Source organism: Danio rerio, chromosome 12 (genome assembly GCF_052040795.2).
Source record: "Danio rerio strain M-AB ecotype USA chromosome 12, GRCz13ab, whole genome shotgun sequence".
Lineage (NCBI taxonomy): Eukaryota > Metazoa > Chordata > Actinopteri > Cypriniformes > Danionidae > Danio > Danio rerio.
Genome location: NC_141032.1, coordinates 10,627,947 through 10,645,823, shown reverse-complemented (window position 1 = coordinate 10,645,823; position 17,877 = coordinate 10,627,947). Strand labels below are relative to the sequence as shown.

General features: G+C 37.1%; 1 protein-coding gene across 5 annotated transcripts in view; it reads left to right on the top strand.

Moving 5' to 3' along the window:
- ngfrb (nerve growth factor receptor b) overlaps positions 1–17,877 on the top strand; it is a 93,878-nt gene that overhangs the window by 9,787 nt on the left and 66,214 nt on the right. For all 5 annotated transcript variants that reach the window (XR_015503532.1, XR_015503531.1, XR_015503530.1 and 2 more), the window contains 1 exon segment: positions 11,687–11,828. Coding sequence is in view for 1 of the 5 variants with exons in the window: in NM_001198660.1 (NP_001185589.1) it covers positions 11,687–11,828 (142 nt within the window). In the remaining 4 variants the exon portion in view is untranslated.

The following is a 17,877-nucleotide window of genomic DNA, read 5'->3' as shown; positions in this document are numbered from 1 at the left end:
CGGTTGTTGCTAGATCGGGTATGGTTGCAGCCAGAAGTTAATGACAATTATTTATTTTATTTATTCACTTTCCCATTTATTGTTAATGAGAATTATTTATTTTATTTATTCACTTTCCCATTAATTTTATTTTATTAACGTCTACTTCTACCCCAACTCTAAACCCACGCGTCACAGTAATGTAAAAACAGTGGATGTACAGAGTATTATTTGTTATCTATTAAATTACCCAATAATTTGTACTTTTAATGCCTACCCCCAGCCCAACCCTAAACCCAACCATCACAGTACTGTAGAAATATGAATTATTGTTATACAGTATCATAAAAAAATGCTGCTATATTGATGTGCATATTGCACTTCCGGCAGGCCGCGTATGCAATCTAGACTTTACCCTAAAAGGCCGCCATCATTTACAATCTCCATCAGTTGATCTTCTTGCACAGACATGCTGGATTCACCCGATTTGTTGACAAAGAAGTTGCGGATCCATTCCTTGGCTGTTCGCTGGTCACTCACTGGGCATTTTCCCCTTAGCAAAGAAACTTTCCAAAGACGTCTGTTACTTAATCATTTTGCTGCTTGTGGGTTAAATTTAGGCGCTCAAGTGACGGAGATGTAGCTAAGAGAGTACAGTCATTTTTCAAAATAATGACTTTTCAAAATAAAAGATTGTTCAGACTCAGATGATAAATAAAACAGCAATAATAATGACTTCTTGTGCGGTCCGGTACCAATTGATCCACGGGCCAATACTGGTCCATGGCCCAGTGGTTGAGGACCACTGCCTTAGAGCAGCCAAAGAGCATAGAATCCCCAAGAGGCGACACTCTAGTGCAATTTTGGAAATAGCCACTAGATGGCGTGTCAGCCATTTTGGAATAAAAACTGCAATAGAACTACTGCATAATATAAGTTTGTAAAATAAACTATTAAAAGTGCTGATGATTGTGATAGTAAGTGTTGTATTGTCGCCTTTTAGGTTGTATCTCAGCTTTAATGCACTTTTTAATTAAATTAATAAAAAAACAAAGCAGCTGCTTGCCATCGTGACAGCAATAAGATCCAATGGACAGCTGATCGCGTTCACTCCAAAATGGCGGAATCCAGGGCTGTTGCAATGGAACGTTCTATTGAGTGTCGCCTCTTGGTAATTCTCATAGATATATACATTAGATGTTGCCTACCCTGTTGTTGTCTATTAGAAGGAATGCGTCAATAGATCTGCCATATTAGTACAGGGTAGCGCTCCTTTGAAATGATTGTGGGACCAAGCTGCAGTGGAGGACTGTGGCTATCCAGAGCCAGAGATATACACATATATCTATGATCGGGAGTCTATAAGTCTATGAACGATTCCTTCACTTAGCCGACAATAATACAAGTTTCTGGCAGCACAGCATATCGTTGTTATATTTCTTTTGCATTGTTTGCTGATTTTATTCAACAAAACTAGCATAAGCCGAGTATTTAGTGGAAGTTGGTGCTACTTTCACTTACTGCCTTATGGTGAATGCAGTAAGTGACTGTATTATCATCAATAAGTTCATAACATACAAAAAACTAAACCTTACCTATAAAATGTTCTGCCTTTGTGCTTTGTTTTCCTTGTTTGCTCGTTACTAAACCTGTAGACAGCACTAAAGTCCAGCATCTTTACGTTGTAACACTGTCTTGACTTGTGCAGTTGAATGACACTTGTCCTGGGAGCACTGTACAAATATGGCGGCGCCATTGACGCATGCTCGGGGTCCCTATGCGATATCTAGTGTATATATCTATGGGTCATTCTAAGCTTTTTGGAGCAGCTGACTGTAGTATTTGATAACCTAGTAACCAACAGTAAACAAGGCAAGCATAATTAAGTCACGTAGGTATAAAGTTGGCTGCTTCAGAGTTTATTCAACAAATGTGTTTCTATCCTCCATTATTCACATTTAACATTTTTTTTTTTGCCAAAACAACCTCAAGCAAACTTAAAAAAAATAGGGTATTTTTATTCAAAATGCTGTTCGCATCATTCCTTTCTTATACACTGAAAAAAATATTCAAAGATGATTCCTTGGATTTACTACATTTTTTTACGTTAAGTGGTTGTAAACAATTTATTTTTGTTGAATTTAAACAAACAAATTAAGTTGAACATTATTAAACTTAATTTGTTTGTTTAAATTCAACACAAATAAATTGTTTGCAACAGTTCTGCATGCAACACTTTTTTTCAGTGACATCAAAAGGCTCTTTAACACAGAATGATGGAAACCTATGTAAAAAAAATGTAGTTAAGTTACACTTAAGTGTGACCATTAGTAAACACAAATGCTAATCACAGACCAAATATTGTTTGTGAATGCATTTCATTGGGATCATTCCCTAAGTGTGAGTAACAATAATAAACATGTTCTGAAATGCTGCACTGATTTTACTCCGGCGCTACTGATTGTATCTGTTTCAACAAAACTGCACAAGTTCCAGCAGCTTGGCCTTCTGTCAGGATGACTGCAAACAGGTTCTTTGACATGCGTCAGTGCATTTGACCGTTCACACATTTCTTAAAACGTGGTAATCAATGGAGCTCATAATTACGTGCAAATTCACCATGGCCATGTCTCAAGGTTTATCCATTAAAGTCATGCTGAACTTTTGGGGGTTGTTGAACTTTACCTGAGTTGGAATGCACCTGTGGGGGTGTGTTTGTGTTTTATTGTGTATGAGGAGGAGGTTATCCCATGCCAGGGGGTAATGTGAGGGACAGGTAGAAACGAAGGGAATGTTAATTTGTGTTTCCCAACCTCCTTCTCTTCTCACTCGTCTCTGTCACTTCTCCAGCTGATTTTAAAAAAAGCCTGGAGGGAATTATCTAATCTCTTTTTCTTTCACTCTTTATCTCTGTCTTTCTTTTAACTCTTTGAAAAGTCACCTGTGTCAAACGGTGTTACTTTGACAGCCCTGTACAGTGCACACTCAGCCAATCGCCTCTTGGCTTTCATGGTACACCCTCAGAAATCAACAATCTCCACAGCTGCTTCAGTCCGTGCATGGCGCTTAACCCTTCATGTTTTGTTATGGGATAAACAACAATTTAACATAGTGAGAACATATGATACGTTAGGTATTCCTAAATTTAGTGCAAATAATACAAACCATTCACCTTAATCACTGAAAAAGATTCAAGCAAATTAAGTTAAAGAGCCCATATTATACACGAAAAAGGGTCATATCTTGGTTGTAAGGGTCTCCAACAACAGTCTAATATGCATGCAAGGTCAAAAAACACTTATAATCTGCATTTATTTTTACCTAATTATTTCAGTGACTCCCGTATGAATCGTCCAGTGATTCATTTGTTCCCAAACCCCTCCTTAGCGCGAAGCTAATCTGCGCTGATTGGACCGATGACAGTCTGTTGCGATTGGTCGACTGCCTTCAGTCAGAGAGTGAAATGCACACAAACACACATATTGCCCTCGTCCTTGCGCGCGCACACACACAAACACACACACACACACCTCTGGACGACAACGCTCCCGCTTCCGCCCGCACCCGCCAGTTTTTAGACTGAACCCGACCGCTCCCGCTTATATTAGGAAATTTGTTGTCCCGGTGCCCGACCCGCCCCGTTTTCTGCCCGCAGCGCCCGATCCCGCTAAAGGGCGGGGGAGAACATAACCGAAAATCACCCAGCTAAACAGTCCAGACAGCCAAGCTGTCTGTATAAACACACACACAAGCACCAAGCAGACACACAGGCAAAGCTCTCTCTCATTCGCATAGTAATATCCGCGATATTGCTAGACAGCCCGCTCCTGTCCCAAATTAAACCCGTTACTGACCGCTCCCGTGATTTATTCGGAAATTTATTCCCGCGCCGCAGAAATCTGGTCGGGTCCCGCGGCGGGAATGCAGACCTCTACGGCACGAAGCTCCGTAAACAAAGCAGCACGCGTCACGTTTTTAACGTGGCTTCGCACGTGATAAGAGAATATAGCCAGTTAACCTGATACAGTACACGCGGTTACAAGTAACAAATCACAACTAAATACATTTGCAAGCTAGAGTCAACGAGGCAACAACTTTAATCGCACGTACTTACACTTCAGAAATGGAGGAAGAAACCCATCCTGACATGTCCATCAGTAAGTTACTCTTTACTGATCCTTCCTTTAACAAACGCAGATGAAGTATTCTTTGTAGCATGTATTTTTTCAGAAGTTTCCAGTAGTTTCCAACTGCTTGGTTATTATGCTGAGGTTTCATCTTTGGGTAGAGATTCGATAATATCCATCTGCAGTGTGACTTCAATCGACTAGCATGTTTGTGTGTGTGTGTGTGTGGGTGTGTGTGTCTGGGTTTCTGCGTCAGAGGGCGGGGCCGCAGGTTTGAAATCTCCCGGGTTTGCGCGTGCACGTGAATAACTTGGTTTCGTTCGTACGTCATGGCGAAACACCTAATGACTCGGTATGAAGGCGACTCGTTTGAAGCACTATGAGTCGACTCTTTTATAGATGAATCAACCGTTTTAAACACTGTACTCTTACAGATTTAAGCCTTAGCTGGATACTTCACTTCACTGAGAGCTGTGTTACACACTACATGGAGGGGAATTTTCAAAAACCCATAATATGGGCTCTTTAATAAGTCACATTAAAGTTGTCATAAAATGAATGAACTAAAGGCAAAATTAGTGATGATGTAATACTAAACTAAACTGGTGGAATACATAGGTTTAGCATTCACTCATTTATTCATTTTCTTCTCAGTTTAGTCCCCTTATTAATCAGAGGTCGCCACAGCTGAATGAACTGCCAACTTATCCAGCATATGTTTCACGCAGCAAATGTCCTTCCAGCCGCAACCCAACACTGGGAAACACCCATACACTCTCGCATTCACACATATACACTATGGCCAAGTTAGCTTATTCAAATCACCTATACCAGATGTTTTTGGACTGTGGGGGAAACACAGTCCAAAAGGAAATCCACGTGAACGTGGGGTGAACATGCAAACTCCACACAGAAATGCCAACTGACCCAGTCTAGACTCGAATCAGAGATATTTTTGGCTGTGAGGCAACAGTGCTAACCACTGAGCCACCGTGTCACCCGATTGAAGTACATTCATTCATTCATTTTCTTTTCGGCTTAGTCCCTTTATTAATCTGGGGTCGCCACAGCAGAATGAACCGCCAACTTATCCAGCATTTGTTTTACGCAGCTGGGAAACATCCATACACACTCATTCACAAGCATACACCACGAACAATTTAGCTTACCTAATTCACCTATACTGCATGTCTTTGTGGGAGAAACTGGAGCACCCGGAGGAAACCCATGTGAAAGCTGGGAGAACATGCAAACTCCACACAGAAATGCCAACTAACCCAACCTGGACTCGAATCAGCGACCTTTTTGCTGTGAGGCAACAGTGTAGCCACTGAGCATCCATGTCACCTGCTTGAAGTTGTAATTCTATATATTTTTTAACACTGAGGAACAAATAAACGTCTATTATCTTTCAACATGTGAATGTTTAGACAGTCAAGGCCTAAAAATATGCATATGATGCAAGAAAACTGCCTCGAGCATCTTTCACCACACATTTAACCTTGGTTATTCTTTTTCATACAGTTCATGTTCTCAGCAATACCTGATTACTGTCGGTGATAAGGGATATGAAAATGCAATTGATCTCCAAGTACTTCACTAATGCCAGTCTTACTTTGGAAATGAAAGACCGTTATCACTCTCAGCGCTATTAGGCATGTCATATCTTGAAATTGTTTTTTTCCCAATGCTCTAAGGCTTCTGCCTCAATAACAAAATTGATCCAGCGCCACCAGTGTGTATTTCAGACCTTCAATAGGTGGCTTAAGGGTAAAATCAATTTATCAGGCAAATCAGGAAGTCTTTTCCAGCAGCACTTTTCTTTTCCTTTGGGTCAAATTTGAAAAATTGTATGTTCAGTAGCCAAATTCACAAAACATCTTAAGGCTAAAAGTAAATCATAACTTGCAGATTTAGGCCCTGTTTACACTAATATTTTTTAGTTTTAAAACACATAAGTTTTGCTATGGTTACGCCATTCATCTACACTACGCTGGAGTTTTCGAGCGCCGAAAACAGAGCATTTTAAAAATGCTGAAGAGGTCGTTTTCATTTTAAAACGCTGCTGCTCCGTGTCAATGTGGATGGGGGAAAACTGGGACATTTGAAAACGAAGGCGGGGCTGCAGACATTCACCTATGTGATTGGGGCTTTTTCTTCAGTATTAAGTAGCCTACACACAGTTCAATCTTGCATCCTCTCCTTGTAAGTTCAGACTTCGCAAGTTTGATATGGAAAACAAACTCCCGAAGACACGTCGGGTAAGTCTTCAAAGGGAACAGTGTACTTTATAACCTCATTCACATCACCCTGGCTACGTTGTTTATCTTTCTCAACAATAAAATGAAAAATGAATGATATGAGAAATTTCCTATTTTTATTTTGATATTAGCAACTTAACAGACACTAAAAATGTTGAGGCGTTGTGTAGCTGCATATTTATAAGGGCGTCATCTACACTGTATGCATATTTATAACAAAACGAAGCCTATAACATCACTGCGTCCATTTTAATTAAAAAATACAAAACATACCCCTTTCTTATGCTGAATATCAGTTTTAATAATCAATAATGGCCATTCTAAAAGTATATTGTACAATAAGTTTATACAATATAGGACATAAAGGCAAGCAATCAGTCAAATGTGCAGAATTAGTGTACGTGGTTACATTAATTTATTACCCTAATTGATCTATGTGCTCAACCAAAACACATTAGAACAAGTAATGGATTCAAAAGACCAAAGTTGGGGAATATGTCATTAGATGTAGACTACAAGTTAAATATCACGTTGAACCAAAGTAGTGAGATTAGATCCAGCTGTAGATCCTTGATGAACTGTCCGATGCGCACAGCTCTTATATGGGGTTGATGTGCTCAAAGCACGCTGTAGTGCATGCTAGAGTGTGTGTGTGGTCACGTGATGTGCATTTACAGCAGTGTAGTATGGACAGAGAGTTGTTCAGAAACGCTGGGTGAAATGCTAGTGTGGACGTGGATCATTTTCATTCTAAAATGCTGTTTTAAAACTAAAACGTACTAGTGTAAACGAGGCCTTAGGAGAAAATCTTAAAAATAATGGGTGTGCCCATTATTAATAAATTAATAAAATTTATAAATAAACGGTATTTCACTAAGTATTTAATAGTACTAAATCTGGCACATGAATCTGTCAAATATCAAAGGAACACTCCACTTTTTTGGGGAGGAGGGGCTCATTTTATTAAGCTCATCTTAGTAAGAGTTTTTCCATTTTTCAATCCTTTCAGCCAGTCTCCAGCTCTGATTTTTAGCTTAGCTTAGCATAAATCATTTAATTGGATCAGATTTTTAGCACCGAACTCAAAAAATTTAGAGAAAAAAAAAAGAGTTTTGATAACTTTACTCTTTAAAAATTTTATATCTTTGTGTTAGGGGTATGAACCTTTACTGGTCTCACGGTTTAGTTCGGTTTTATGATTATCATGCGATTGATCCAAAATCTTGGTTCATCACAATGCATTGACGATGCTTTCCATAAACAATTTGATATTTTATCTCACAGCACAATAATTATTGTCTCAAAATGTATAAATATATTTAGATTTATTAACTTATATAACTTATATATATATATATAATATATTTATTAACTTTGTTCTTTAATACAAGTAATAATCAAATGTAGATATTTTCCAGCTTGCATTTTGAGCATTGTTGAGTGAGTTCTTTAACGCCTATGATTGATCAAGCTCTAAAGAGAAAAGGCTGTGATTGGCTCGGTCAGCGTGGCTCTGGCGATGTTGACATGGACACTAATGTTACAATGCTGTGGCGACCAGCTGATCCATTATAGATGGCGACACGGTAGAGAAAACTCGCTCTGCAAACATGCTTGTGTCTGGATCCACAAGTAACGTTATCATTGTAACAGCTAAGAGAGGTAATAAAACGTTACCTCACTAACAAGCCAGCAGGTCAAAGGGGCCACAGGGATGAGAGAGAGTTAACAGCTTTTATTTTCTTCTTAGCTAGGTTTTGATGTACTTCGGTGTCAGTGAAAGACTGTCCAGCAAACACACAAGCATTGAATTGTGCAGTTATCTGCTTTTTAAGTAGTTGGAGTGTTTTAATTACTCACAATCTATTCCCTCACCATAGTAAGCTACCGACATATTTGTGATAAATGAATTCAGTGCGTAATAACTGGTTATGATCTATTACTGAACTAATACCGTATTGTTTGCATCTGCATTGCGGTGCATCGAAGAAATTAATTATTAGATTAAATTAAAATAATTTTGACACCCCTACTTTTACTAAGGCACACAAAAAATTAAACATGACTATTTTCTAGACTGATATGTCTACTGTACTTTAATTTTGGCATAATAATTAAGAAAATTTGCTGCCATATCATGACTGCAGCAGGGCTGCGTGTGCAACAAATAGGCAGGGCCTGAGTTACATATCGACATGGTTAAAGATTCGCTACAGCAGCGATTCATTCAAACCACCCGACTTTTTTTATAGATGAATCAATAGTTTTAAACACGATGCACTTTCAAATTTAAGCTTTAGCTGGATTTTTTCATTTTACTGTGATACACACTGCATGGAAGGTCATTTTTAAAAACCCATAATAGAGGCTCTTAAAGTAAATTTTATTTCAGCTAAAATAACATGCAATGTGTTGAAAACAGCTGTGGTTTTTAATTTCAGAAGAACTTACAGACATCATAAATTATTTCATTACACTTTGTGAACATAAATAAAACCCTTCAGACAGAAGACATGAGGTGAAACACAAAACGCCCCTGTTCAGCTGCCCTGTTTAGGCTGTAGCTGTCAATCAGTCAGACAAATGTCCAAATCAAAGGACAGAGGATTGAAACAATGTTTAATGCGCTGTAAAGATTTGCTGTATATGATATTACAGGCTTGTAAAATGCATTTATTCCATTTGAAGCTCTCCAATCTTTCTAAATCAATGCTGTTGATAAGCACATTCAGACATCATCAGGACTAAATAATGCAGCAAGCGAGTCTTTCTCCAATGCAATCCGAATAGTATTTGCAGCTTTGAGTCTGAGTGGGAAGTTGTCAGTTTCTGGGATTGCATACCCTGGAGAAAGATCTAACCAAAGCCCATAAGACATAAGAGTAGGAAAACACAGTGTTTTTTTTACGTCTTTATCTACATCTTCAGGCTTTTAAAAAAAGTTTCTCTAAGTACAGTATGGTTTCATTGTTTTACTTTTCTTAAGTTGTTTAGCTGTAGTATCATATTAGTTCACATACATTTTGACGTTTGCTTGACTTTACTCTTTTACTTTACATTTTATTTGCTAATGTTTTCATACCATTAGCAGTAATAAATAAAACAGACAGCTCGTACAATGTATACAAGTCACAACTAAAGTCTGTTCTCTTTTATTCTAGAGTGTATTTAGCAGTATTCAATACTTATTTATACCGAATTTGTCAGTCTTGAAAAGTTTCTCATAAAGAATGGCCTTCTCAGCTGCCATATTTGCAAATCTTGCATCATCAGAACAGAGCGTTCTGCTTAGAGCATGTGACCTTTCTCTAATTTAACACCATACTCTGTGATATACAATGCATCTGGAAAGTATTTATAACGCTTGACTTTTTCCACATTTTTTTATGTAACAGCTTGATTCCAAAATGGATTAAATTAATGTATTTCCTTAAAATTCTACACACAATACCCCATAATGACAATGTGAAAAAAGTTTTTTTGAAATTGTTGCAAATTTATTAAAAATAAAAAACCTAAAAAGTCACATGTACACAAGTATTCACAGCCTCTGCCGTGAATCTCTAAATTGAGCTCAGGTACATTCTTTTTTCCACTGATAATTCTTAAGATGTTTCATCAGCTTAAATGGAGTTCACCTGTGCTAAATTCAGTTGATTGGACATGATTTGAAAAGGCATACACCTGTCTATATAAGGTCCTGGGATTGAAAGTGCATGTCAAAGCACAAACCAAGCATGGAGACAAAGGAATTGTCTGTAGAACTCCGAGACAGGAATGTCTCAAGGCACAAGGCTGGGGAAGGTTACAGAAAAAAATCTGCTGCTCTGAAAGTTCCAATGAGCACAGCGGCCTCCATTTTTCGTAAGTGGAAGATGTTTGGAACTCTAAGCCTAGTGATTGGGGGAGAAGGACCCTAATCAGTGAGGTGATCAATAATCCGATGGTCACTCTGTCTGAGCTCCAGCATTCTTCTGCGGAGAGAGGAGAACCTTGCAGAAAAACAACCATCTGTGTATGGTAGAGTGGCCAGACGGAAGTCACTCCCTGCCTGGAATTTGCCAAAAGGCATCTGAAGGACTCTCAGACCGTAAGAAACTAAATTCTCTGGTCTGATGAGACTAAAATTGAACTCTTTGGAGTGAATGCCAGGCGTTACGTTTGGAAAAACCAGGCACCACTCATCACCAGGCTAATACCATCTTTACAGTGAAGCATGGTGGTAGCAGCATCATGCTGTGGGGATGTTTTTCAGCAGCAGGAACTGGAAGACTAGTCAGGATAGATGGACAGATAAATGCAGCAATGTAGAGACATCCTTAATGAAAACCTGCTTCAGAGTACTCTTGACCTCAGACTGGGGCGATGGTTCATCTCCCAGTAGGACAATGACCCAAAGCACATCACCAAAATATTAACAACTCAGTGAATGTTCTTGAGTGGCTCGTGTCATATACAGTACTGATACATTTCTTAATAAATAACCTACTATAAATAAAAGCTTTAACCTATGCTATATATATTTGTTTTCACAAGCTTTGGAGACGTAACGTAAATTCCACTTTTAAATAACAGGTCACCTCTCGTCATGAGCCATGAGTGTGTTCAAAATGTGCACTACGAAGGGAGCACAATCGTCAATATGAAGATCTCTAAAACTGAACTGTACTGAAAGTATGTTGAAAGCAAATTACATCTAAGAGTGATGACTTTAATGTTTTTCAATGTTTAAATGTTGGAACGTTCCAAAGGAATAGGGAATAGGGGGGAAAACTGTGAATAGAACACAGCCAGGAACTATGCTTTGTTCTTCAGCTCTAGAGGTATAGTTGCAAACGTACAAATTTGCCACGCAGTTTTTAATGTTTGTTGGAATGATGAATTTGGGAAACACCAAATCATAAACCATGTTTGTAACGATGAAACTTGCGACCTTAGTTGGCTAATGATGGTTTTTGGAAACGTACCTCAGGTTTGTAATGTTGACCCAGACAAATTCATGTTAAAAGCTTAATACACTTGAATTTGATGTGCAGTCCAGTAATCAAAATGGTGGAAAAGCGTAAGTGCTTGTGACATCATGTAATACCAGCTTTCAGTACAGTTTTACTTTGTATTTCTGTAACACATTTTGTCTTCTGTTTTGTGATGTGTATCGAGGTGTATTTTTAAAATAATATGAGGCACAAACATGATCATAAATCAGTCATAATAAATATATAAAATGCATCTGGAAAAGTTTTAAATCTTTAATCTTAAAACAAAACAATTTATTTATATATATTTTTTGTCACATATGCCCTCTTTCTTTCTCTACAGGGGGAAGCTTTGTCTAGTCGGGACACATGTCCCTCGGGAGCATTTACAACCAGGGGAGAGTGCTGCAAACAATGCCAGCCTGGGGAAGGGATGGTGAAGCCCTGCGGAGCGACGCAGACAGTGTGTGAACCGTGTCTTGACAGTGAGTATTCACAGAGACGCTGGCCGCAGCCTTGCCAAAATGAAGCAGCTGCCTTATTTAAAATGCCATTTCCTGCGCTGAACTCTCACTTGAGAGGGAGGCAGAGGGCTTTTGAGTTTTGAACGGTAATTAGTTGTTAAAGGGGAAATGCTTTTAAGAAATGAGACTTGACAAAACGTTGTCTGAATTGTCCAGAGACCAATCTGGGTGATTTCAGCTACTCACAGCTGTAAGTGAGATTTATTCATTTAAACAGAATCCAGCGGTACCCTACTGTTTTTTCTTCGAGGAAATTAAGATTTTTTAGGGTTTGTACCTCCATGACAGGGCTATTCAATTGGCAAACCCGACCCCCAAGGCAATTTGTTCCAACCCTCCAAACAGTCTGACCAAGACATCAAAAATGAATTTAGTTCAATCGGAAAACAGCTGCTATAGTTATAAAGTGACCGCGTCTGTTCAATAACAGCACGAGCTGCAGTTGCAGGCTGCACAGAGCGCAAGTCACCATAAGCAAGTGGTTCAAGCAGCCAAAAACATTTAGATGTGTTTGTAGGAAAAGCCTTTTGTACAGTGCACTGATATCGTCAATAGGGATGCAACGATTAGCCGATTTCACTATCAACATCGCTTTAATTCATCATGTTAATTAATTATAAAATCTTCTCTAAGCCGCATTTTTTTTTTTGCACGAAACGAAACTGCTGCAATGAAACTAAGTTATGCCAAGTTGCTAACTGTGCACTAGTTCCAAGCTTGTACACTGAGGCTAATACGCATGCACATCAGATTAACTATAGCAGCGGCTGTTCCCATATCACATCTTTTCCGCTTGCAAGTTTGTTATTTGTAATGTAAGAATATATGACAATATGCGTGCGCACAAGCGGAGCAACGCTCTTGCGGCTTTCCGGGCGCAAGCAGTTGAAAACATCTCACGTTGAGAGTTGTGTGTGCCTTTTAGGGCAATGTTAACAAAAGATATGTTAGATGAATTATTATTAAAATGATTATGTATGCATGAACGCAGATGTCAACAACAGGTAATCTAAACAGCTACTTACCTAATAGAAAGCTTGAATTTACCTTAGACGTGATAACCTTGAAACCCTAATTATTCTTCAGGCTATTGTACATCCAAAATCTATAATTGTTGCATCCCTAATTGTTAAGCAGTTCAAAACATAAACATATGAATGTGTCTGAATGTAGAAGAAGCCTACTTAAGCAATGCACTGCTTTTGTTGTGCTCTGAAATACATTTGAATGTTTGTAAAAAATAAAAATAAAAAGTCTATTGTATAATGCAATGATATTATGTAGTATCAAAACACAATAAATTAACATTTTATTTGTCGAAAAAGTCAACTTGGGTGTCTTAAAGAGCAAAAATACAGCATAAGGGCTCTTATGTGTCATCATCACTCATATAGCAAGTCATATTTCTCTGGCCCTTCGTTTGAGATGCTTTTCATGAACCAGCCCCCATTACAAACTAATTGGAAAGCCCTGTTCTATGATGACAATTTATTGAATCTGTTTTATCCTTTGGCATTGTAGCTTGAATGGTAATCTTATGCCCCGGTGTGTGGAAGTCGGTGCATTATGATGTGCAATAGAAGTCGGTTTTATGATGTGCAATAGTCTACTAGGTGCAATATTTGTACGTTTTTATTACTAGTTGTTAAATATTTTTAGTGCAATATCATTGTTTTTTAAATGAGTGTTGAATCACTTTATTACTTGAAATATTTTATGTGCAATTGTTTTATGTGTAATATTATTGCTTTTGGTTAATATTATTTTCATTACTTGATATATGACTTAATAGTATTAGTTACCACTGATTCTTTTAAGTGTAATATCTTATATAATAGTTTGTGTATTTATGTGTTGTGGCTGTTTCCTTTTATAGATTGGTTGTATTTATGTGACTTATTTCACTTATTTAATTTATTTATTCTGTCTTGTGTTTTTGTGTTTCTGTGTTTTGTGTGTTATGGCAGTCATTACGTAAGCAATTTCCTGCGGGATCAATAAAGTTTTTAAGTCTAAGTTTTCTAAGTCTAAGTCATTCACACGGGGCTTCAGTGTCAACGCTTGACTGAAGGCGTGTCTGAAGTTGGGCTGAAGTGATCATCATAGCAGCGTCAGCCAATGAAATTCAATCAGCAATAGGCCACTGTCTAGCTGGTGTATTTGCATAAAGTAATCTGATTGGTTGACACTTTCAGATCCACAATGCAGTTCGGCAACGCCTGACGTCACCCATTCAAAGTGATTGGGAAGCGTTAAGCCCAAGACTTACCAAAATGATGTGTCAAAGAAAGATTATTTTATGCACCTCGGATCACCCGATGTATTCAGTTTTTCAGTTGTTGTCATCAGGACATTGTTTTAGAGTTCCTACTGTATATGCAGGACAAACAGAACAAGAGATTTGTTTGTTATAGTGACCATTAGGTTGTTAAATAAGTCCAGCATGTAAGGAGATGTATATGAAAATAGATTTATTGTGTGTTTTATGGCAAAAATTGGTAAAGTGTACATGGAGCTTGGCTTGTGTACGGCACCTTGCTGCAATTTAATTTCCCTAAATGGGATAATAAAGTTGAGTCATACAATATGTTACACTGGCAGGTTCACATGACAGTTTGCATGCGTAGAGGTTTGGGATTTGGATTTTTTTTATTTATTTATTCACAAAGCCTGGTCTTGAGCCAAGTCCTGGTTCAGAGCCTGCCAGAATCCCAGCATTTCCAACATGTTCTCCCACACGTCTGCTTGTTTGACCCAGCTGAAAAAGACAAGATAGGAGGAGAGAGAGACAAATGGGAATAGAGAAAGAGTAGCAAGAAATGTGACCAAAAATAGTCATATATTAGTCTGCACACTATTTATAAAGTGTTGTATAAATGTATAGATTTCCTAAAATGTTAAAGTTATGCTGTAAATTTTACATTTAGGAAAATTTTATTTAGAAAATATATATTTTTTCCCTTTCAATATACACTTGAAAGCTATAGAGCCCCTAAAGTGACATGCAAAATATATAGATATATAGACTTTCGATGTCATGCGCACGCAATACTCTATCATGTGCACTCAACACGTATGTCGTGTGCTCGGGATATACAGTTAAAGTCAGAATTAATGGACCCCTGAAGTATTAGCCCCCTGTTTATTTTTTCCCCCAATTTCTGTTTAATGGAGAGAAGATTTCTTCCACACATTTCTAAACATAATAGTTTTAGTAACTCATTTCTAATGACTGATTTATTTTATATTTGCCATGATGACAGTAAATAATACTGATATTTTTCAAGACACTTCTATACAGCTTAAAGTGACATTTAAAGGCTTAACTAGGGTAATTAGGTAGGCAGGTTAGGGTAATTAGGCAAGTTATTGTATAATGATGGTTTGTTCTGTAGACTATCTGGAAAAAATATAGCTTAAAGGGGCTAATAATTTTGTCCTTAAAATAGCTTTTAAATAAATTAAATCTGCTTTTAATCTAGCCGAAATAAAACAAATAAGACTTTTTTCCAGAAGAAAAACAAGGCAAACATGGACATGGAGGTAGTTTTAAAGTTAAGATTTAACAAAAGAATATATTGAACAAGCACATTAAATGTACTAATAATAACACATGCGCACACAAAAAATATTTACATGAAATAATAAAAACATAGATAAACAATATAAAATGCAGAGATCCATGTTTATCACAAAAATGCATGAAGTTGCAAATAACATTTTTTGTTTGTTCATTTTCAAATACGAATTTTGGTGGAATGCCTTAACGGGGGCCTATAATGTCTCTTTAAACAAGATGTTTAATAAGTCTATAGCTATGCTTACATCCACCTTTTTTTATGCGCATTTTGCATCCAACAGTTGATGGAAATGCCATGATGCGCATACATTTTGAAAATGCGCATACATTTTTTAACTGAGTAGGATAAACTTTTTATTTGATTAGAAAAGATGCGCATAAACTAAGGTGGAAACACTTTTTAATGGACAAACTAGCTGGCTAAGCACACTGTAAAACATCTAAAATGTTGTTTTGACCTTTTTGAAACTACTTACCATTTAAGTATTAGAGTTATTATATTATCAATGACCTCCAGAATCAAGAGCGTCTGTGCAGTGGAAGTCAGAATTATTAGCCCCCCTTTGATTTTTTTTTTCCTTTTCTAAATATTTCCCAAATTATGTTAACCAGAGCAAGGAAATTTTCACAGCATGTCTGATAATATTTTTCCCTCTGGAGAAAGTCTTATTTGCTTAATTTCTGCTAGAATAAAAGCAGTTTTAAATTTTGTAAACACCATTTTGAGAACAAAATTATTAGCCCCTTTTAGCTAATTTTTTTTCCGATGGTCTACAGAACAAACCATTGTTATACAGTGACTTGCCTAATTACTCTAACCTGCCTAGTTAACCTAATTAACCTAGTTAAGCCTTTAAATGTCACTTTAAGCTGTATAGAAGTGTCTTTAAAAATATCTAGTCAAATATTATTTACTTTCATCATGACAAAGATAAAATAAATCAGTTATTAGAAATGAATTATTAAAACTATTATGTTTAGAAATGTGTTGAAGAAATCTTCTCTATGTTAAACAGAAATTGGGAAATATATACATTTATATATATATACTGGCAAATTCAAACTTATTAGCCCCCCTGTTTATTTTATATATATATATATATATATATATATATATATATATATATATATATATATATATATATATATATATATATATATATATATATATATATATATATATGTAAATTTTCAAGTCATGACACCATGACACAAAACCATCATAATATTGATAACTGATACTTTTGGTCACTATAATTGTGATATGAAATTTTCTTTAGTGTGCTGTTAACACATGCTATATTTAAGGCATTTATCATGTGGCTTTCTGAATACGGTAGAGTCATTGGTGCTTTTACTGCAGTGGAGATGGTAACAATATATTTTGTAAATATTGAAAATACGTTTACAGAATGCTTTCAGACGTCTTCATGTCTAAACAAGTTTTTTATTATGATCTTAGGAATTAGATGAATAGTCACAAAAGTAAAATTGCCCTACATCAAGTGCATATTTATGCCCATTTGACCTCACTGATGTGTTGTCTAGGAAATATTACATTTGTGATTTTCCTTCTTTCAGGATAATATTGCGTAATTGTCATTCAAACATGTTGTCACACTGAGAGTTAATCTAGTTTAAAGCCTATACTTGACTTCTGTGCATACTCTTTTTTTTTTTTTTTGATGTTAATATTTAGTAGCCCTGGGTAAGGGTCAGGGAAAGGCATGTCCACTAAGACCCCTCGACACCAGACCACCAACCTCCTGTCATTCACTACAACCCTAAACATTCTTGTTTCGATAATTCCCTTCCCTAAGGGCCTGTTCTGGGATCTGCGTTTCTCATCCATCAACTTTAACCATTACGTGCTGAAAAGTCCAAACTGTTCCTTTCACAGCCTCATAAGTCACGAAACGCTGCCTGACAGCACTTCAGCAATAATGTGTTGACACGTGAAAGTAGTATTTGGGATGGTACAGGAATGGAAACAGCTGTTTAAGAAGTGATAATTGAAGATAACCAGCTCATATTAATTCTTAACTTGTAGGGGCTGTGTAATGTGCAGAAACCAGGTGTGTATAATCAACAGTCACCTCCTTATTTGACCTTCTGAAGTCTATCAAAAATAAATGTACCAAAGGGGATGTGTAGAATCTGCAGTAAACAAAGTAAAACTATTGTGTCTTTCGTCCAAAGCACATTAGAATAAGTGAAAAAATATATATGGTTTCTGATTTTAACTTTTCCTTAAAGTAAGTAATGTGTATTTGTTTAGTGCATTTATTGTGTATGGTCATACACCCAAAGCACTTCACAATCGTGGAGGGGTCTTCCCATTCCACCACTAGTGTGCAGCGTACACTTGGATGATGCAACGGCAGCCACAAGATAACAGTGCCAGTGCGCTCACCACACACCAGCTATAGG